This window comes from Orcinus orca, chromosome 20, assembly GCF_937001465.1.
Source record: "Orcinus orca chromosome 20, mOrcOrc1.1, whole genome shotgun sequence".
NCBI classification, from domain to species: domain Eukaryota; kingdom Metazoa; phylum Chordata; class Mammalia; order Artiodactyla; family Delphinidae; genus Orcinus; species Orcinus orca.
In genome coordinates, this window is record NC_064578.1 from 52875491 (window position 1) to 52896564 (window position 21074).

The window sequence follows — 21074 nt, forward strand, 5'->3', positions numbered from 1 at the left end:
TCTGTTAATGCGCACACACAGTGACATGCATGAAGAGGGACAGGCATGTGCAGAGAGCCCCCTGTCCACATGTGGTAAGCAGGACATTGCTGGAAACACTGGCCCTCATTCTCAGACACACAGATTCAGGGAGATGTGCAGAGCCAGCCGCACGATTAGCCACAATCGTGCCCCCGTAAATGACAGCCACAAACGCGCCCATCTATACAGAGCAGGACAGACCCTCTCGCTGTCACGGGCATATGTGCAAGGCTAGACATCTAGGGGCCTCCAGCCACACATGCACACAGACACGTGTCATGCACACCTACAGAGACACACGGGCAAGAACACACTTGGGGAATCCGTACAAGGATGCTCGTCTGTGTAAGACGTTCACTCACAGGGAAACTTCAGCTCCGGTGGTGCACACACACATCCACACAACCCCCAGGCACCCCTTCCTTCCCGTTCCTAACCCCACCCCCCCTTCCCCTCCCCTCTCACCTCCCTGGGCCAATCCCATCCATTAAGCTTCAGAAGCAAGTCAGCCAGCAGCCAGGGAGGGGAAAGGTGTCAGTGTGCCTTCTCCCCGCCCCCACCCCGCCTGGCCCAGCTCTGCCCGCCCCCCTCCCTATGCCAGCACAGGATGCAGACACTTCTGCTGCACAGGACTGCACAGAGATGTGGCACATAAAGGAGACCAGAGCCTCCAGCCAGCCATACACACGAGCTCCCTAGCCCCCCAGGCGTCCCCACCTCGCCCCGATCCATTTCATTGGTCTCTGGCTACACCAGAGCTGGGCAGTCTCGGTGGCTGCCAGGGACGGTTTGGGATTGGGCTATGTAGTCTGAAGCTAAGTCTGCCTTCCCCCACCCCTGGATCAAACTTCAGAGGGAACAGATGAGAAAAGGGGCTTCGAGGCGGTGGAACTATTTAAAAGGTGGAGTGTAAGGGAGTGGGGGTTGGGGGGGCCCCCGAGGGTGTAAGGACATTTACCTTGGGGCATCAAAGCTGTCGTAGGAGCCCACGGTATAATGCCGGAATAGTCTCTTTGCCTTGTCACTTCGGCTTTCTGCAGGGGGACAAAGGATGACCTTGGACCTGCACTCTGGAAACCATGGGCCCACCCCCTGGGGTCCTGGCCCAAGCCTTCCCATCTACCTCCCAGCACCCCACCCCCATCAGGAGGGGGAAGGGAAGGGACATGAGAACCTAGAGTAAATCGGGGACAATTGGGGGTTCCTCGTTACCTTGCTTTGCCTCCTGGGAGCGGTTGGCCACCTCTTCCAGGCAGTCAGAGGGGAACCAGCCGATGCGACCTTTGACCTGGCCTTCCCAGAAGCCTCCTTCCCCGATGCTAAGCACTAGATGGGGAGCAGGGACATAGAAACATTTCTCATTTCTGTGCTGCCCACACCCCCACCCGCTCCCAACACTTGATGCACAGCATTTCCAGAACTCTCAGCACCTAGCACAGAACCTGGCCCAAGGGCATCCTTAATAAATGTCCAAGGAAGGGGGAGATGCAAATCATGTCGCTTCTGCATACTAGCTTCCTGGACCCAGTGGGGACATCAAAATGGCACTGGGGAAAGGGCTGTGTCCCATGACGTCATCCTTGGAGGCTAGGGACACGTCCACAACTGGTTCTCATCTCCCCTGGTGACCAGTCACAACTCAGTTATTCCAAAATTTCCCTAAACCCTCCTCGGCTCCTAGGTCAAGTTCTACACCCCCATCACTGCCCCTGCCGCCTCCTGCAGCCTCCTTGCCACTTAATCTTCTGTCATCTGTTCCCAGACCCCTCCTTCCATTTCTCTTTGCTTCCCCTGGCTCTAGAAGGGACAGTAGAGTCACCTCTTTCCTTCTGTCCACCGCTCGTTACTGGAGGCCACTTCCTGCCACCCTCACCCCTTAACCATCAAGCACACGTTGACCGACAGCAAAGATGGGCAGCAGGGGCAGCTAATGTTTATCCAGCTCTCACTCGGGGCCAGGAGCCTAAGTGTGGGGGGGAACACTTTCATTCACCCCATTTTACTGGTGGAGAAACTGAGGCTCAGAGAGCTGAGGTCAACTGCTCAAGGTTCTGCAGCGTGCAGTCGACAGAGCCTGGATTTGAACACGGCGCTGTTTCCAGAGCGGATATTTTTAGTCATTCATGTTTTGCTACCTCTCTGTTCCAGCACTTCGCTGCTGCTGTTTCTATGATGATGAGGGCGACAGCAACAAGCCCGAAGTCATCCGTCTCTCCAGCATCTTTCACAGCTCTGTTCCCACTCGGCCCTTCACATCCTTTGCTCACTTCATCCTTACACCTACCTGCTAGGTAACAACTGATTTCCCACTTCAAAGATGAACTTGAAGCTAAAGCATAACGACCTCTTGCCCAGGGATGGCTCAAGCCACTCTAGGATTGGGGTTGGGGCCATCTGACGCTTTTCCCTGCACAAAACACCTCCTCTGAGAGGGTCTGGGGAAACCACATGGAGGAGATGCTCAAGGTCATGGAAGGGACCAGGAGATGTGTGTCAAGGCGTCTGGGTTCTGGGCTAGCTCTGCCACGTCTGGCTGGGTGGTCTTGGAATCAATCATTTGTTCACTGAACAAATACGTATTTAGTGCCAGTCAGCTAGGAACTGGGTGGGGCTGTTGGACACACTAAATGTGGTTCCTGCCCTCACGGAGCTTCCAGACTGGCAGTCATTAGAGGTATAACTCTCCAAGTGACCCCATGATTGGAAATTGAGGTCAACGCTTGAGGGACAAAGGAAAGGGTATTTGGAGAAAGGCCAGATGGGAGTATATAAATCCGACGGCAAAGGGGGACCACGAAGGTGTCTCAGAGGATGTGACATATAGGCTGAGACCTGAAGGATGCTAGGAGTGGAGGAGGCAATGAGAGGAAGGAAAGGTTTTCCAGGCAGAAGTAACAGCATGTGCAAAGGGTTCGTTGTGGAAAAGGACTTGGGGGACTTCCCTGGTGGCGCAGTGGTTGAGAGTCCGCCTGCCAATGCAGAGGACACGGTTTCGAGCCCTGGTCTGGGAAGATCCCACGTGCCTCGGAGCAGCTAAGCCCGTGCACCACAACTACTGAGCCTGCACTCTAGAACCCGCGAGCCACAACTACTGAGCCTGCACGCCACAACTACTGAAGCCCGCGCACCTAGAGCTCGTGCTCCGCAACAAGAGAGGCCACCGCAGTGAGAAGCCCGCGCACCTCAGCGAAGAGTGTCCCCTGCTCGCTGCAACTAGAGAAAGCCTGTGTGTAGCAACAAACACCCAACACAGCCAAAAATAAATAATAAATAAAATAAATAAACTGAAAAAAAAAAAAAGGACTTGGGGCATCTGAGGAATGGAGAGGAGGATGTGGTCCCTGGAACCCTGTGGGTGAAAGAAAGAGTAGGAAGAGGTGAGGTTGGTGGGCGGGCAGAGGAGGGGTTCGCAGGCCAGGCTAAGGCGCTAGGCTTTGGTCCTGAGAGCAGAGGGAACCTGCTACCTTGTCGGGCTGCGGCAAAGCTCAGTGACATTGTGGATGTGGCTGTGCTTTGAGGCAATTAAGCATCTTTTAATGAATGGAAAGGATATGAAAACAGGGAAGTGTGTAGAATTGCTGGGCTTGACATTCAGAAAGACACATGGAAGATACAGCCCATGGCCCTCTGCCTGTGCAAAGGTCCCTCACACTTGGCCTCAGCTTCCCTTTCTTCTTTTGCATCCTTCAAAGCACAGACCTGACCCCACCCCCAGACCCACCCACCCACACACAAATACACACACCCATACACTCGCTCCCCAGGCTCGGTGCCTCCAGAGGCACTGCCCCTGCCCCCCCACAGTTAACTCGGGCATTTGGTCATTCATCCATTCATCCCTTCACTCAGCAGGTGTGCACTGAGGCTTCCTGTGTGCTGGGTCACAAAACTGGGCCCTGGTGACCCAATCCCTGGTGACATGTGACCTTGTCTTCGGGAACTCAGGCGATAGGGAGACAGACGACGAAAGAGATGCAGTTACACAAACTGCCTGATACTCTGATCCCCGCACATGCTTCAGGGCCCACTTAAAACTCTGTCTCCTTTGGGAGGACACCCCCCTCCCCCAGCTTCCTCGGTGCCCAGGGTCTCTCTCTTCTAAGTGCCCGTAGTGGGGGTCGCTTATGGTAATGACAGTTGGCACTCGTTATGTGAGAATCATTGTTCTAAGGGCTTTACAAGAACTGACTCTAATCCTCCCATTGTACAGACAAGGAAACTGAGGCCCAGAGAAGTCACTCACCTGAGGTCGCCCCGCTAAGAAGTGGTGGAGCTGGGATTTGAACCCGATCAGCCTGGCTCTCAACCACTACGCTACTTGTCTCCTCTGCAAGCCTAGAATCAGGCAAAGAATTGCTTCCCCATCTCGAATTAACTACTGCAGGGCACTTCCTGTCTCCAAAGCACCACTCTGTCCAAGAACATGCGTCCACGGCCCTGCGAGGGGCGAAGTCTGCACGTGGGGGATACCGGCATGGTTTTACAGATGAAGACAGGAAAACCGAAGAGAGGCAAACGCCCATGACAGCAGCCTCTATTTAGGGAGCCCTCAGCACGGACCGGGCTGCACACACTGGCCGTCTCATCAGAGCACGAGGAGTTAGGCACCACCCCGTGTCTCAGGTGAGAACTCCTGGCAGAGGCAGGAGGTAGAGGCAAGGCGGCGTGACCTCTCTCTCCAAACACGATAGCGGGAAAGACCCTGGGCTCAGCTTGGGGACCTCAAGCAAGTCATGTCACCCACGCGAGGCTCTGCTCCTTCAACTGTACGATGGGCTCCTGACAGCTGCCTGGAAGGGCGATCGTGAGCGAGATGGGACCTCGCAGAGGAAGCGCTCCGGCCGTGCCCGCCGGCGTCAGCTTCCCACAAATGCTCATCGCCCCTTTCTTGCCTGGACACCGCCTCCTGATGGCCTCATCCCAGCTACGCTCTAAGCTCCTCCGAGGCGGAAGGGGCATCTAGGTGTCTCTGAGGTCTCTGGCGTTCACTGGACATTCTAGGTGCTGGAGACCTGTTTGTCAGTGACCCTTCCTGAAGGCTTAGTTCGCCTGCCTGCCCCGTGTCCACAGCCCCGCCGGGCGCTGCCCCTTTACCTTTGATCTTCTCGCCCTTGCTTAGGGAGATCTCCCCCTCGGCTTGGGCCTGGTAGGACTTCACAGCCATGAAGGAACGTCCGGGGACCGCTGAGTAGAGCTTCCGGCGTCTCCCGCGGCTGCCCAGGGAGCCCCCGGGGCCCCCGGAGCCCCCGGTGCCCCCAGCTGGCCCTTCCCGGGGTGTCCCGCTGGAGCTGCATACACAGAGGGTGTGAGAGGCAGGGGAGAGTGGAGGGAGGGGGCACCTCTGGGAGAACAGGGGTCCCTGGGTCGGGGCAGGTGGAGCATCAGAGCGGGAGGGGGTCTGAGTGCCTCTTCCAGCTCTGGCGGCCCCAGGGAGAGAGGGCACCTGGGGGGTCCAGCCCGGCTCCAGCCCTCCTTCCTGCCTCCCGGCTTCCGGCTCTGTCCCCTCCCACGGTCCTGCATGCCCTGCCTGGTGCAGCTTCCTGAAGCTGAGCTCTGACTGTGTCATCCCTGGCTCACGAGACTTCAGCGACTCCCGGCTTCCTCCTGGGTTGAGTCCAACTCCTCTGCCTGCCATCCCTGACCCGCCATGATCTCCCTCCCGCCCACGTCCTCAGGACAGGCTGGCCAGCCACAGTACCCCCTTCCCGTCCTCCTCTAGCCAGCCTGGCCTTTTTACCCCAGGATGCCCCCTGCCCACCCTCCCCACCTCTGGTCTCATCTCCAAGCTTGGAAACCCCTCCCTGACCCCCTCGCCCAGCCCCTCTCTGTTTGGCTTCCTCTCACCTTGCCCCGTCTGTCTGTCTGTCCAACATGTCTTTTGGGCACCTCCTGCCCAGGCCCATGGAGCAGGTGCTCAGCTAAACGCTGGTGCGCTTGGACTTGGGTGCAAGACTGTGGCTCACGGTGCCCTCACTGCCTCAAGGGTTAGGAGAGGGGTCTGGTAGTCTGGGGCTGGGACCAGTGAGGTGGGTGGGTGGGGGACCAGCCATGTGTGGGACAGGAGGGAGGCAGCTGGGATGGCCCGGGGTGGGGCGCGGAGCTGTGGCTCTGACGAGGGGATCTGGCTGGGATGGGGTCTGTGGGAGCAGGGCTGAGCCCTCCCCTACCTGGGCCGTCCACGCGGCTGCCTCTTGGCCTCCTCGGGGTGCCTCCCTCGGGATGGGGAGCGGGCCCGGGCGCCCCGGGGGCTGCTGGCACTGCGGAGGGTCCCACTGCTGAGCTTGGTGCTGGGGGCCGAGGGCTGCGGCTGGCCCTGGGGCCCTGAGGTAGGGCCGGGGGCCCCGGCGGATGAGGTCCCCGGGGCGGCGAACACCATCCAGTCAGGCAGGGCCATGCTGGTATCGCTGTTGGCCCGCAGCAGCGCGGGGGGCACCGTCAGCCCCACGCCGGGGGGTCCCCGTCGCCGGGCTGCGTACTTGGGGGACTCCTGGAAGGGCACTGAGGGGGCATGGCGGCAGGAGGGCAGAGGGAGGCAGAGGCAGTTGGGGAGGGCATACGGGCGAGAGACGGTGGGGGGGAGCGTGAGGGGAGAAAGACAGAGATAAGAAAGAGTGGGGTGCCTGGAACCCCACCCCTGCCGCTGCTCAGGTGTATTTGATCCCATCCCGGCCCCCACATCAGGTTCACTGACTCCCCAATCCCACCACGCACCCCCAGGCCCACAGCTTCTCCCCTTAGCTCACTCACCCACGTCCTGTTCTCGATGGTTTCGGATCAGCTCCCCAAGTTCAAAGTTCCCAGCAATCACTGCCACCTGGCGGGAGGGGGTACAGGGAGCCCAGGGAGGAGAGAGAAAGAGAGAGAGAGAGGAAACAGGAAACACTGTGAGATCTCTGGCCAGCTGTCCCCCCAAACCTTCACCCCGGTAACTTCGTCCTTCCTCCTCTCGCAGACCAAGTGCCTCCCTCCCAGCACCCCAAAGTCTCCCACCTTCCCTACCCCCTCTGTGTTCTTCATGCCCCCTCCCAACCAGCCCCGACAGCCCCAGACCTGGAAGGGGGTCTGGCCGCTGTTATTTTTCACATCCTTGTCAGCTCCTCGGTAGAGGAGTATCCTAGCACACGTCTCCTGATGGTAGGGGCACAGGGTGAAAGGGAAAAAAAAAAACACAGTTAAGGTCACCATGAGTGGACACAGACACTGTGCTAAGAACTTCCAGATCCATCTGATGGAAACCGGCCCCGCCCCGGACAGCAGCCACTTGCCCTTTAAATGCGGCCGGTCCAAACTGAGAGGTGCCTGTGCATACGAAATACACACCGGACCTCAAGGACTTGGCATGAAAGACGTAATTTAAACATCTCTAATATGTTTTTTTCCATTTTTTAAAAAGTCCTTATTGAATTTGTTACAATATTGCTTCTGTTTTATGTTTTGGTTCCTTGGTCACAAGGCATGTGGGATCTTAGCTCCCGGACCAGGGATCGAACCCACACCCCCTGCGTTGGAAGGTGAAGTCTCAACCACTGGACCGCCAGGGACGTCCCTCTAGAAATTTTTATGCTGATTACACATTGAAAGGATAATAGTTTGGATACACTGGGTTAAATAAAATATGCACTAAAATTAATGTCACCTGTTTTTGTCCTTTTTTTAAAAGTGGCTCCTGAGACATTTAAAATTACACGTGCGACTCAGGTTATAGCCTATCGGACAGCGCTAACCTAAACGCTGTCCAGGGGTTTTATTATTATTTGAAGTATAGTTGATTTACTATGTTGTGTTAATTACTGCTGTACAGAAAAGTGATTCAGTTCAGTTACACACACACACACACACACACACACACACATCCTTTTTTAAAATTATTCTTTTCCATTACAGTTTATCATAGGAGATTGACTATAGTTCTCTGTGCTATACAGTAAGACCTTGCCGTTTATCCATTTTATATATAGCAGTTTGCATCTGCTAACCCCAGCCTCCCAATCAGGGGTTCTCATCTTCAGCACTAGTGGTATTTAGGGCCCAGACAAGTCTTTGTAGCGGGGGTGGTGGTGGTGTGTGTCATCCTGCGCATCGTAGGGCTTTGAGCAGCATCCCTGGGCTCTACCACTAGATGCCAGTAGCACTCCCCTCCCCAGTCGTGACAACCAAGGATGTCTGCGGACATTGCCAGATGTCCCCTGGGAGGCAGAAGCATCCAGTTTGAGAGCCACCAATTCAAACCTCTTGGAGGGCTGACTATGTTGCATGTCTGGTGCTCAGCACTTTCGAGGAGGTAGCCACCGAAGGGCCCAACAATTCCAAGAGATGGAAATTATTGTCCCCATTTTACAGATGAGGAAACTAAGGCTTCAAAAGGAGCTCAAGGTCATGTGGCTGGTGACGACCAGCACTCGGATTTGAACCCAGCTTTTTCTGAGTCCCAAGCCTTTGCTCTAATCACACACTCTGCTAGACGCAGAAGGAAGGGGGCAGTGGGGCCAGGGTCGGGCAGTGGGGGAAGGGATGTCAATCACAACATGTCACTCTCTCTCACGCTTTGGGTCAGACCCAATGTCTTTGCCCTGGCCTAGGAGGCCCCTGCTGATCTGCCTGCCCTGCCCCTCCACGCCCCCCAGCCTCACCAACTTCATCTTCTACCACTTTTCCTTGCTCCCCATGCTCCAGCCACACTGGCCTCCTTCCTCTGACAAGCACGCTCCTGCCCCAGGGCCTTTGCACCTGCTGCTTCGTCTGCTTGGAATTCTCTGCCCCTAGATCTCTGTACAGCTCACTTTCTCACTTTCCCACTTGATTCATGTTTTTGCTCAGATGCTACTTCTTCAGAAAAGGTCCCTCTGACTATCCTGTTGAAAATAACCCCTTGTCCGATTCCCGGCTTTATTTTAATTTACATGATACCTGCTATGTGCCGGGCATTCTTCTAAGCCAGAATTAACTCATCTTCCTCATAACACTGCCTCCCTGAAATTATATTTCTATGTTATTCGTCTCTAGCATCTCCCCCACTACAATGTCCGTTTCAGAGAGGCATGGGTTTGTCTGTGGCACCCACCACCTGGCACAGTGCTTGGCCCGTAAGAGCTGTTCGATAAACACTTGCTGGGTGAGGGGATGTCCTCTCCCTTCATCTTGGCCTGGCCAAATGCAACCTGGCCCCCAGCTCAGCTCCACTCCAGATCCCCAAGATGCTGATTTAACCAGAATTCACAAAACACCTGCTTGGTCTCACCCTCTTCACATGACAAACCCATCAAGGATGCTTGTACGGGTCCATCCTACAGGACAGGCTCAGAGAGGGCAAATCCATGGCCAAGGTCACACAGCCAGTCAGTGGGGCAGCTAGGACTCAAACCAAGCCTTCTAATCTTAGTGCTCATCTATCTCCTGTGAAAGCACAACTCCGATTGCCCAAGTCCAGCGGCCCTCCGATTGGACAGCAAAGTTAGCCTGGTTCGTTTTCTGGATGTGTTTGTGAGTGCGAGTGTGCGTGTCCATGTGTGCACATGCTGTCTCCCCAGCTAGACTGTAAATTAGTGCCATGTGTGTGTTTGCATATCTGCCAGCCCCCACTGCCACCTTGCCTAGCACAGGCCCAGAGCATCTCTTTCAGCTTAACCAGCAGTTCACTACACTCCTAGAGAACCTCACAGTTACTGGTGCGCTAGCACTTATCTCACTGTATTGCAACTACTTGTTTACACATCTGCCTCTTCACCAGACTGCGAACTCCCCCCACCCTCCCGAGGACAGGCGCTGTGCGGTGTCTGATGCATCTCACAAGCGGGCACACAGTAGGCGCTCAAGCAATGTGCGCGGAAAGGATGAGGACGGAGGATGTGGCGTTGAGTCATTCAAAATTCAATTCGTTCAAGTCATTCATTCATTCACGGAGTCATTCAATCTATCTCGAAGCAAATACCTGTTGAATGTTCTGAGTTGGGTGCTGTGCGTGGTCTTGGGGGAAATCAAGGCATCTGATCCATCATTCATTCAATCATTCATTCACTCACTCATTTATTCAACAAAGAGACATCTAAGCCTACTATATGCTGGGGCCTTGGGACAGAGCGATTGATCAGACTTAGGCCCTACCCCCTGAAGAGCTCACAGCCTGGACATGGGCCTGATCTTCACCACCAGAGGCTAGACGGGCATGCCAGGAGGCCAGAGGGGCAGAGAGTGAGGAAATCTTTCAGACCCAGCTCTGGGCCTTGGGAAGCTTAAAGTCTGGGAGGGAAGACAAGGGGAGAGAAAGTCGGAAGAGAACTTGCGTTTGTCAAGCATCTATTTGCTAAGCACCAGGCCGAGAGCAAGCAAAACATTCCCACCCTTGATCCTTTGCAAGGTAGGTGTTACTGACCCATTTCACAGATGAGAAAGGAGAAGCACAAGGCGGGGAAATGGCTGGCTCATCCGACCCGCTTAGAGTAACTGTTCCCTCTGTATAACTACATACACGCTACATTTCCCTATTCCGATTACTGGTATGGTTTCTGTCTCCTGACCTGATCCTGACTGATAACGGCAATGATGATGATAATAATAATTATTATTTTTATAGCTGCCTTCTAGGGGTGAGCACTTAATACACATGACCTTTCATCCCCTTCCATCAGCTGACGTTATTCCCATTTCTGAGAGCGGGACGGAACCTCAGAGAGGGAACAGGACTTGTTTGGGGCATCCTGGCCTGCGCACAGGCTATTGAGTCAGAAAATCCGGACACGAGGCCCGTGTCAGGGAGTAGGAGAGACAAATGCACTGGCGGGGGGTGGGGGGTGGGGGCGGGGAAGTGATGGCAATCTGACAAACTCTGAGTTCTCCCTCAGCGGGGCGCAGAGCAGACGGCTTGCTGCCACAAGGCAGCACGTGGCTACCTGCCACGTCCTGGCACTGCAAGTTCTGATGAGGCAGAAGGGACTGGGGCTGTTCTGGAAAACTTCCTGGAGGAGGGGGAAGAGGCTGATGGATCAGCCACAGCATGCCAGGCCCTGGCCTCCGAAGTCCCTGCAGCGACCGTCTAAGGGCAGGGAGCCTTGGGAAGCGGGTGGGGAGACTGAGACGCCGGAGGGGAGGCTGACCTGCCCAGGATCGCCTGGTGCACAGGTGGCAAAGTGACCGGGGTGAGCAGGCTAAGAGCCTCGGCTCTTGCCAACCCAACTGGCCACTACATCACAGCTGGAGTGGGTACGCGAGACCCCCCCACCCCCCGCCAGTTCTTTACTGTTCACCTCCACTCACAACTCCTGAACTGCGGACTGTCCACCCAGCCCTGAACTGCTACAACTTGCGACACACTCTTGTCCCCTTCAGGGGTTGTGGTTTGGCCTTTCCCCTGTCCCCTGCAGTGGGTGATGCTCCCCTGGCAGCTGGAGACCCATTAGAAATAGGACCCTCAGGGATTAACACATACACGCTACTATATGTAAAACAGCTCATCAACAAGGACCTACGGTACGGCACGGGAGCTCTACTCGATATTCTATAATAACCTATATGGGAGAAGAACTTGAAAAAGAAGGGATGCATGTCTACGGATAACTGAATCACTTTGCTGTACCCCTGAAACTAACACAACATTGAATGTCTGCTCTACTCCGATATAAAATAGAAATTAAAAATTAAAGCAATAGGACCCTTGGAGTTTCTTGCACTTCCAGGAGCAATTCCGACTCTCTCCCCTCTGGCTTTCTGGCACAGGCTACGCCCTCTGCCTGGAACACCCTTTCTGCCCTCTTCTGCTTGGCCAACTCATCGTCTCAGCACTGATGGCACGCCCTCCAGAGAGCCACCTTCACCCCAGCCCCAAGGCCAAGCCCAGCCGTGGGCGCCCACAGGGACCTGGATTCCCGGTGACCGCCCTCCGAACACTCGGGATCATAACGGCAGGGTGTGTCCCTGATGGAAGGGCTGCCTGTCTTAATCACTACTGTGTCCTCAGCACCCAGGTCTGAGCCTGACACAGGGAAGGTGTTCAGGAAATATCTGCTGAATGAATGAATGAAATAGTGAAAGAACAGAGGGCACGGGGAGGCTGGGAGGCTGGAGTCAGGAGGAGGGCCCGGGGCGGGTGCTGCAGGGCAGACCTTATTGTAGAGGGCGCAGATGTGCAGGGCCGTGTTCCCCGAGGCGTTCTGGGCTCCAGGCTCAGCCCCATAGAAGAGCAGGTGTTCCAGGTGCTGAGAATGGCCCCTCTGGCAGGCCTGGAGAGGATTGGGAGTGGAGGAGGCTGGAACAGACCCACCTGGCCATGGCATCTGTCTGTCTCCTTCACCTCGAGGTCAGGAAGCTGTACATCCACCTCCCCTTCTCCTTTCAACCCCCATTCCTGCTTAGGAACTCACGCCGCCAGCTTTGCAAGTCCTTCCAAGGCCCAGGGCACTGGGCTGGCTCCTCGGGAGGGTCGAGCGGCCATCCCCACTCATCTCAGGGATCGAGGTTTCCAGGTCCCACGCCATCCCCTTTAGGTTCCCGGTGTGGACGCCCTCATCTTTTCCTCTTTGGGGACCGTGCTACTCCCACCCCTCCCCTCTGTGAGGACCCCAGCATCTGGAGCCCTAGCTCCTTGGACCAGGGTCCCTGATCCCTGGCCCCCTCAGGGTCCAGCAAACCACCCATGCAGCCCCCAGCCCCTCCTGGCCGAGTCAGGAGCACCTGGTGGATCTCCTGCCAGCCGTTCTCATCAGCTATGCCCAGCTGGGCCCTGTTGTACAGGAGCAGCTCACAGCAGCGGGGGTCGCCCCCCACCATAGCCGTATGGAACAGAGGAGTCAGCCCCCGGCGGTCCTTGTAGTTGGGGGAACCCCCAAGATCCAGGAGCGCCTAGGAAGGGAAAAAAGAAGACAGTCAGACACGTACTGGCTCATGCTGAAGGGCCAGTGGGGAGGGGAGTCCTGGGTAACCCACACTGGCCAATGCCAGAGCTGGTTCTGCCACGATGCCCTTGAGCGACCTTGATACTGGCCCTTCCCCTCTCAGAGCCTCTCGTCCCTGTGAACTATGAAGGGATTGGGAAGATGCCTCCAGAGGACCCTCCCGCTCTGAAATCCTGCCCAACCTTCCCCCATGGGCGACAACGTTCGGGGAGCCACTGAAGGAGCCTAACGCCTCAGTGCCCACCTACTCAACAGGCTGGTTCGGGGGACAAATGAGAGAACGGAGTCTGGGTGCAGGATGGTCCCTGGCTGGGCGGGAGGTGTTATCAGGACCGGGATCCTGAGGACGAGGCACAGAAGGAAGTCTGGGAGGGGGCAAGCTTGGCTTAAAGCCACTTGGGCCAGCCTCGCAGGGGCTGGGGGCTCGGGGGCAGGGAGCGGGCCCGCTCAAGTAACAGCTCCGGGCCTGGAAGGCTGGCAGCATCGAGCACGTTAGGAACGCCCTGTGTGGGGAGAGTCTGCGGTGGCACTGTCCCATAGAACACTCGCAACGCCTGTGGTGACGGCAACAGTCTACAAGCGCACGATCCAATGTGGCAGCCGCGTGTGGGCTACCGAGTGCTTGCACGTGGCTAGTAAGCCTGAGAAGTGCAAGTTTTGATTTTAGTGCATCTGAATCCGTTGACATCTACACAGCCCCACGTGGCTGGTGGCTGCTGGGCTGGACAGTGCAGGCCTGGGGGGAGGGGTGGGTGCGGGCAGGGGCGGGGTCTGGGGGAGGGGTGCACATAAAGAGGGTCTGTGGTTCCAGGGCTGCAAGGCAGACCTCTGGGGCTGGTGTTCAGGGATCTTCAAGAAAGGGGTGGAGGAAGCAGGAGAGGCTCCGTTCAGCTGGAGCGTCTATGAATCCTGGTGTTTATCGAGAGCTCTGGGGGCGGCCTAGCCTGACCTGTGTATGAAGAGGGATCCAGTGCCCTTGGCCGGGGGGAAAAGAAGCCCGTTTTAAAATTAGACCGGGCGAGCGGACTCCGTGTATGTATTTTGAAGGTCTACAAGGTTTGTCAATCTGGGAAGGCACATTCTAGACGCTGCACTGGAGGAGGGGGCTGCGAGAGAAGGGGGTGTGTTTGGGGGGTGAGCTGCTAGGTTGGGAAGGGTAGATGGAGGGGCTGAGGGCCAGGGTCCGGAGGAGGCAGATGAAGGGGCTGTGTCTGCAGGGTGTGCATGGAGGAGGGTCTGTATCTGGGGGCACAGCAGGGAGTTCACTCTGCATTTTAAAGGCCACCAGGAGAGTCCACAGGTCAGGGAGACAGAGGTAGGTGTTGGTGTAGAGCTGGGTCGGAGGGAATGGAGAAGTTCTGGGTGTCAGGAAATTAACATGATCTACCTGCGTGTAGGGCAAGGGTCCACGCGACCATCAACTACAGCCGGTCATGAGCCCTGAGCTGGGGCGGGGGGGCGCTCCTGGAGGTCCCAGGAGGGTGTCGGACTCAGTCAGAGCAGCAGCAATGGAGGCGAGGTGGAGGAGGGGTCTGGGTCAATTGGCCCAGTGCAGTCTGGGCGAGAAGCATGGTAATTTGGGGGCGCCTCTGAGCTCTGGGGGGGGTCCCGGGAGGATCTAGCACCTCACCGTGAGAGCGAGGCAGTGACGGGCACACGCGGCCTTGTGTAGCGCTGTCATGCCATCCCGGGCCCGGAAGTCGATGTGGGCCCCGCCCAGGCACAGGGTTCGAATCACCTCTACAGAGCCTTCTGTCTGGGCAGCCAGCGTCAGGGGGGTCTCTGGTGGGGGCGGACGGGAAAGGCCGGTCACATGCAACCCCTAGGCCTCGTTCTTAACTCTCCAGCCCTCCCAAAGTGCCCGGCCCCCACCCTACCTCCTGAATCCGAGTCATGGTAATTGGGGTCCAGCCCCTTGTCCAGCAGCCGTGCCACCTTATCGGATGTCCCGAGCTGCACGTACTCCAGGAACTTCTTCAACCCCGTCTGAGGCATAGACAAGAGAAGACAGGCCGGTCAGGAAGGAAGGGAGCAAAGCTGGGCTCTGGAGCTGTGCTGTCCAGTGGAAATACACAGGAAGCCACACACGTCATTGAAATGTCCCTAGTAGCCGCCATTTTTTTTAAAAAAAAAAAGGAAGGGAAACTTTCAATTACATTCAAATTCACTTTAATGACCTCTTTTTTTTTTTTTTTTTTTTGCGGTACGCGGGCCTCTCACTGTTGTGGCCTCTCCCGTTGCGGAGCACAGGCTCCGGACGCGCAGGCCCAGGAGCCATGGCCCATGGGCGCAGCCGTTTCGCGGCACGTGGGATCCTCCCGGACCAGGGCACGGACCCGTGTCCCCTGCATCGGCAGGCGGACTCTCAGCCGCTGCGCCACCAGGGAAGCCCCTGACCTATCTCTTTTGAATCTACTATATCTACAATATGACCGTGTCAGCAGATAATCCACATGAGATTTATTAACGAGATATTTTACTCTTGGGGGTACTGAGTCTTCCAAATCCAGTGTGTATTTCACACTCACAGCGAGGCTCGGTTCGGACCTGCCACACTGCAGGTACCCAGGGGGCCGCATGTGTCTGGAAGCACCTGCAGTGGATGGTACAGGTCTGGACGGATGGAATATTTTGGGGAGGACAGAGACAAAGGCATGGTGGAGTGGGGATGGGGATGAGAAGATGCCTGGGAGCTTTCTTCCCAAGTGTCAAGGATCCTTCACTTCACTTCTGACCAAAGCAGCCCCCTGGCTTCTTCCCGGCTTTTGGGGGACCAGAGGAGACGCAGGGGACATATAGTCTGAGGACTGGAGGGCAAGGAAGCAGGAGGATAAACGTGGCTGGGGAGGAGAGCATCCTTGGACCTGGTAGAGATTTAGGCTCTGGGATTGTGGGAACTGCAGGGTGTCTATGAAACAGTCCCTAGGCAGCGGGATACTAGATGTCAGAGTCACAGGCCATGGAAGGAGGGCCCTGAGGGGATATAGGGGACCTAGGAGATGAGAGGGGAGAATCCAAAGATGAAGAAGGTGGAACCGAGGTGGAAATGGTGTGAGCCTGGGCAGAGGCACAAGGAGGAAAGAGAGGAGATAAAAAAGGCTATGATAGGGTTAGCAGGGGCACTTGGGGTTGTTCCAAATGTGACACAGCATCCCAAGTTACGTGGGGGACCCTGGCAGAGGCAGAGAAGGCTTGGAGGGCTGTTGGGAAGAGATAGGAGAGAAAATGGTTGGGCAGGGAGCTCCAGGTGGGAGGGCAAGTGCCAGCAGGGTTCTCTCACCTTCGTGTGCAACTTGGCCAGCTGCTTCTCATCCAGGTTGGTCTGTTTGTAAACTCGGGTCTTGTATCGGAACTGAGGCCAGGGGTGGGGTAAAGGGAGAGACAGAGACTCAAAATCAGGGGTCTGGACCCCCTTCTGAGCCAGGAGTCAACTCTGGGTCAGGGTGGAAATAGCCCCAGAGCCTTGGCTGGGTGGGCAGAGCGGTGCTAGGCCACCAGGGGCATGTGGACTGCAACCCCTAGGGAGTCTGGACCCCATGGAGAAGGTTCTAGAATACCTACTGTAATTGGGCATCCTTTCCCACTTTGATTGATAACGGGAAGCTTGGGGCTGGAAAATGACTTGCCCAAGGTCACTCCACTGGTCAGAGGCAGAAGGCACGGTAATTTGGACTCAGGCCTCTCTGGCTCTGATTCTTAGGTGCCCCCCGAATCCAGAAGAGCCCACTGGGTTTTCCCTTGCCAAGGTCTTGGCTGGGAGAAAAAACGGGGAGGGGCAGATGTGTCTCAGGACGTGTCTTCTGTCATCTGTGAAGGGGCCAGGAAGGCTGTGGGCCTCACCTCCAGGTAGGGCACCCCCTTCTCGAAGGACTGGGGGTACTCCCGCAGCAGCCGTTCCTCCTCCAGGAAGTTGGCGTCGCGGCCCGACGTGGCCGGCTGGAACAGGCCGTAGTTGAGGACATCCTGCAGGCTCTCGCTCAGGGCACAGAGCACCTGCTGCTTGGCCGTCCAGATGGTGGCATCTGGGTTGAAGCGCAGGCATTTCTGGTGGGGGAGGCAACAGGAAGGGGCCTGAGGTGGTGTGGGAAGGGGCTGTGGGTGATTCCAGGGACAGAGTGGGTGTTGGGGGCAATACGTGGGGGTCTGGAAATTGGGGGCCACGTGTAAGGACACCCAGCACCAGAGGCCTCCCCGTGCAGGCTCGGGTCCCTCTCCCACCCCGCCCCTCCTCCGGCCAGCGGGCTCACTGTCTGGTGCAGGTCAGGGATGCCAATCCTAAAGACCATCATGCTGAAGTGGGCGTCGTCTGGGACAGACATGGAGCGGCCCTGGTGGCCTCGAACCGAGGCCAGGCTACCAGGTCCCCCGCTGCCCCGGCCCCGGGTCCCCCGGGGGCCTCTCCCGGGCCCGTCTGGGGAGCTGTCGGACTCTGAGCCCCCCTCGGGACACTCGCTGGCACTGTGGCGTTCCTCGTCCTCGCTTGACGCGGGGCTGTGGGTCATCATGGGGCCACGGGGCGACGGGGGACGGCAGCATCACAGGCGGCTGCAGGGGGCCAAGGGCGGCTGTCAGACTAGGAACCCAGACCCCCTGGAGGCCACAGGCGCACTCAGTGGACAAATGGTCAAGGGTAGCCGCCCCACCCTGCCCGAGGGAGGCAGGAAGGAGGCTGGACACACCCCCCAGACACTCCTACAGCCTCCAAGCTCTAGCTCTAGCGCTCTCTCTCTCTCTCTCTCTCTCTCTCTCTCCCCCTCTCTCGTGCACACACACACACACCCCAACCCTGCCATGCTTCCTGCACGTCTCCTTCCCTGCCCTTGGCCTTGCTCGCAGCCCCCCGCCCCTCCTGCGCCCCACTTTGCCGCTGACCCAGCGTGGTGGTGTCCCAGAAACCGCAAAATCACCGCGGGAGCTACTGGCCCACTTTGCCAGGCCACGGATAAGGCAGCTAAAATTAGCTGAGGACAGACAGGTGGGCGACCCACCGGCATCCTGCCCTCCTGGCCCCAGCCAGGGCCCTCACCTGAGATCCTCCCATCTTCCTCCTGGATAACTGGGGTGAGGCTGAGATGTAGTAATGGGGAGAGGATAACTGGGGTGAGGCTGAGATGTAGTAAGGGGGAGAGGATAACTGGGGTGAGGCTGAGATGTAGTAAGGGGGAGAGAATAACTGGGGTGAGGCTGAGATGTAGTAAGGGGGAGAGGGAGGTGCCTTGAGCCTAGGGTGGAGCTGGTGACTTCGCTGAAGTGTGGCTGACAATGTGTGCAGAGGGCTGCTGGGGACCCGGTGTCCCAGGGGGCAGGGGCACTGAGATGGGGGTGTCACGGGGCCGAGTACCATGCAAGGGGTGTGCCGAGGGAACCACAAGAAGTTGCCTGTGCCAGTTTCTGGGGGCATCTTGAGAGGGTGTGTGTGGGGGTGGGGAGGCTGGCCCTGGGAGGGCTGTCCAGGTGACAGCCACCCTGTCGGTGCACGGTGGCTGCAGATGACCTGTGTGTTTGAGGCCTGGCGCTGCTGGGTGGGTGGATTGGCATTGCCTGGTACTACTGGTGGCCCCACTCTGAGGGAGACTGGGGGGCTGGGAGGGAGGCTAAGAAGGGGGGTGAGACTCTGGGGGACTGGGGTGAGAGATCCTCTCCAGATCCCCACTATCCTTTGCCCCTGAGGGAGTCTTATCAGGGTGAGTCCCAGGTGGGGTCCTTTTCTCTCATTTTCTCCACCCCCCCCCCAGCACCAGAAACCAGAATGTCTGGTCTTGTCCCTCCCCCCCCACACCAGGCCCGGCTCCTGCACGTTGCCATGGAGACGGGAAGCAGTGGTGGGTACTGCTGACTTTGGGGGAGTGGGGATGGGCTAGGGGGTTGGGGGAGGGAAGACAAAATGTGTGGCGGGGAGGAGAGTTCCAAGAGCTGTGGGCGAGCTAGTATCTAACCGTGGGCAGGCCGACCCCTCCCCCAAGCGTGGCCACGGCTTCGAAGCCCCCTCCCCCTCTAGGTACCCCGCAGAGCTGCCCCTGCTTTACCCTTGCGGAAACCCCGGCCTCCTCCTACCCTTCCACTCCACATCCCACCTCCGGACCTGGGGCTGGCAGCCACTCCCCCTCCGCTGACCCTGGCTGACCCTCAGCCTCAACCGGGCACTAATGGGGTGGCCAGTGGCCTGAAAGCAAAACTAGCCGGGTCCCCCCGCGCGTGCGGCGGCCCCCGACTCCCCGGCCCCTCCCCCTCAGGCCCAGAGGGAGGGAGCGGGCACACTCCGCCGGGGCGGCATGAATCAAACGCTCCGCGGCTAAGAATAGCTGGCACGCAGCTGGTACTGAGACGGGGCTGAGGAATCGGCGGGGGGGGGGGGGAAGAAGGAGAGGGGGGTGCCCTGGGAGGCGGCGGGGGGACGGGGGGCGGCTGGCTTGGCCGAGAGCCGGCCCGGGAGAATGAATGGAGGCGGAGAGAGGCGGGGAGAGGCGGGGAGAGGGAGCCGGGGCTGGGGCGGGCCGAGAAACTGGTGGGGGAGAGCCCCGGTCCGGGGCGAGGGGGCGGGGGCACCCGGGAGCGGGACTCGGGGGCAGGAGCCGAGGGGGCGCGCCGGCCGGTGGAGAAGGAAGAGGGGACAGGGTGGGATGGGGGGGAGCTTGTGAAGGGGTGGGAGGGGACTGGAGGAGTCTGGAAGGCGAAGCAAGAGCTACAGGGGGTCGAAGGGGGCGGAGGAGGCCAAGGCCCAGAGCCCCGCCGGCGGAGACGGGCCCCGGGATGACCCAGGCAAGGGGCCTCGAGGGGTGGGGCCGCAGGAGCGGTCGAGGGGCCGAGGTGGGCCGGGATGGGCGAGGTGGGGGAGTGGCCGGGCAGGGCCAAGAGGCGGGTACAGCGACCGAGCCCTTGGCCCAGGAGCGCGGGGAGGCGGGTTCGGGCAGGGGGCTCTGCCGGCGGCGGATGGGGGCTGCATCCTCCCACCAAGTCTGCGATCTGGGACGGGGCACGGGGGACCGGGGCGTAACCTAATTTGACGTCGCCCGGGGCCACGCTCCCCTCCTCACCCCCCGCCCCCCCCCCACCGCACACCCGGGCCGGGAGCCCGGCTTTCAGCCAAGGACGTCCGGGGCGCCCCCGCCCCCTCCCGCGGCCCCGGGCCCGCCGTTCCCCCAGACCCCCGGTTTTCGGCCCCCTTACCTGCCTGGCGGGGCTGCTGAGTCCCGGTCGGCGGCGCCCGCGGCCCCTCCCCCCTCCCCCCACCCCCCACCCCCCCGGAGACGGGGGACCCTCAGGCCATGCCCCACCGCCCCGGAGGGCGAGCGGGCCCGGGGAGGCGGCGGGCGGGGGTCGGGGGGGCGGGCGGGGGTCCGAGGACCTCACCCCCCCCGCGGGCCGGGCCTGGCCATCCGCAGAGCGCCCCCCCTTCCGCCGCGGCCGCCGCGCCCCTCTTAGCTAGCCCGCCCCCGGCTCGGTCCGGCCGGCTCCGGGCGCCGCGTCTCCGCCTGCTCTTCCTCCTCCTCTTCCTCCGGCCGCCGCCGCCGCCGCCGCCGCCGCCGCCGCCAGCTCCGCGCCTCCTCTGCCTCGCTTCTCGCTCTCTCGCTCTCGCTGTCTCTCCCTCACCCTGTCTCTCCCTCTCTCCCTCCCTCTCTCCCTCCTTCCCCTCCCTCCGCCCTCTCCCCTCCCTCCGCGAGCCGGCGGAGGAGACATCGCCCCTCCCCGCGCCCCCAAACCTCGCCCATCCCCCCGCCACCGCCGGCTCCGCCCCCTCCCCCACCGCTCCTCTCAGCCGCCTGGATCCCCGAACCCTGACTCCACCCCTGCTTGCCCCTGTACCCCGACGATGGGGACCCGCCCCCCAAGGGTACCTCTCCTCGCACCCCCAGGACCGCCCCTTCCCAGATCGCCCCCACCACCTCTACACACAGTAGGGTGCAATTAAATATTTGTTGCTAGACTCTACCCCGCCCAAATTGGATGGTGAGAGCTACAGATTCCTGTCATATCCCCCCAAACACACACACACACACACACACACACACACACACACACACACACACACACACCTTCCTCCGAGGCACAGGTGCAGAGAGTCGCTAGCTGGCCCTGCCCCTGCAGATATCTCCACATGTACATTCTCTCCAGGGCATGCAGGGCTCTGGGTGTACATTACCATGAACACACCCAGCTACATCATGTACA

The 21074-nt window shown here is 58.9% G+C and overlaps 1 protein-coding gene across 7 annotated transcripts in view; it reads right to left on the reverse strand.

Moving 5' to 3' along the window:
• SHANK1 (SH3 and multiple ankyrin repeat domains 1) overlaps nucleotides 1–20528 on the reverse strand; it is a 47427-nt gene extending 26899 nt beyond the window's left edge. For 2 of the 7 annotated variants that reach the window (XR_007474293.1, XR_007474292.1), the window contains exons 1-15: nucleotides 20073–20528; nucleotides 17153–17450; nucleotides 16746–16949; nucleotides 16186–16257; nucleotides 14783–14891; nucleotides 14536–14687; nucleotides 12685–12852; nucleotides 12117–12233; nucleotides 7072–7149; nucleotides 6769–6835; nucleotides 6189–6519; nucleotides 5116–5309; nucleotides 1234–1347; nucleotides 980–1055; nucleotides 487–513 (exon numbers count right to left, since the gene is read on the reverse strand). Coding sequence is in view for 5 of the 7 variants with exons in the window: in XM_049703353.1 (XP_049559310.1) it covers nucleotides 487–513; nucleotides 980–1055; nucleotides 1234–1347; nucleotides 5116–5309; nucleotides 6189–6519; nucleotides 6769–6835; nucleotides 7072–7149; nucleotides 12117–12233; nucleotides 12685–12852; nucleotides 14536–14687; nucleotides 14783–14891; nucleotides 16186–16257; nucleotides 16746–16949; nucleotides 17153–17410 (1967 nt within the window). In the remaining 2 variants the exon portion in view is untranslated. Of the gene's footprint in view, nucleotides 1–486; nucleotides 514–979; nucleotides 1056–1233; nucleotides 1348–5115; nucleotides 5310–6188; nucleotides 6520–6768; nucleotides 6836–7071; nucleotides 7150–12116; nucleotides 12234–12684; nucleotides 12853–14535; nucleotides 14688–14782; nucleotides 14892–16185; nucleotides 16258–16745; nucleotides 16950–17152; nucleotides 18625–20072 lie in introns of those variants that run through there. The other 5 variants (XM_049703353.1, XM_049703351.1, XM_049703354.1 and 2 more) reach the window with 4 other exon arrangements.
• Between the last annotated feature and the right edge of the window lie 546 nt (nucleotides 20529–21074).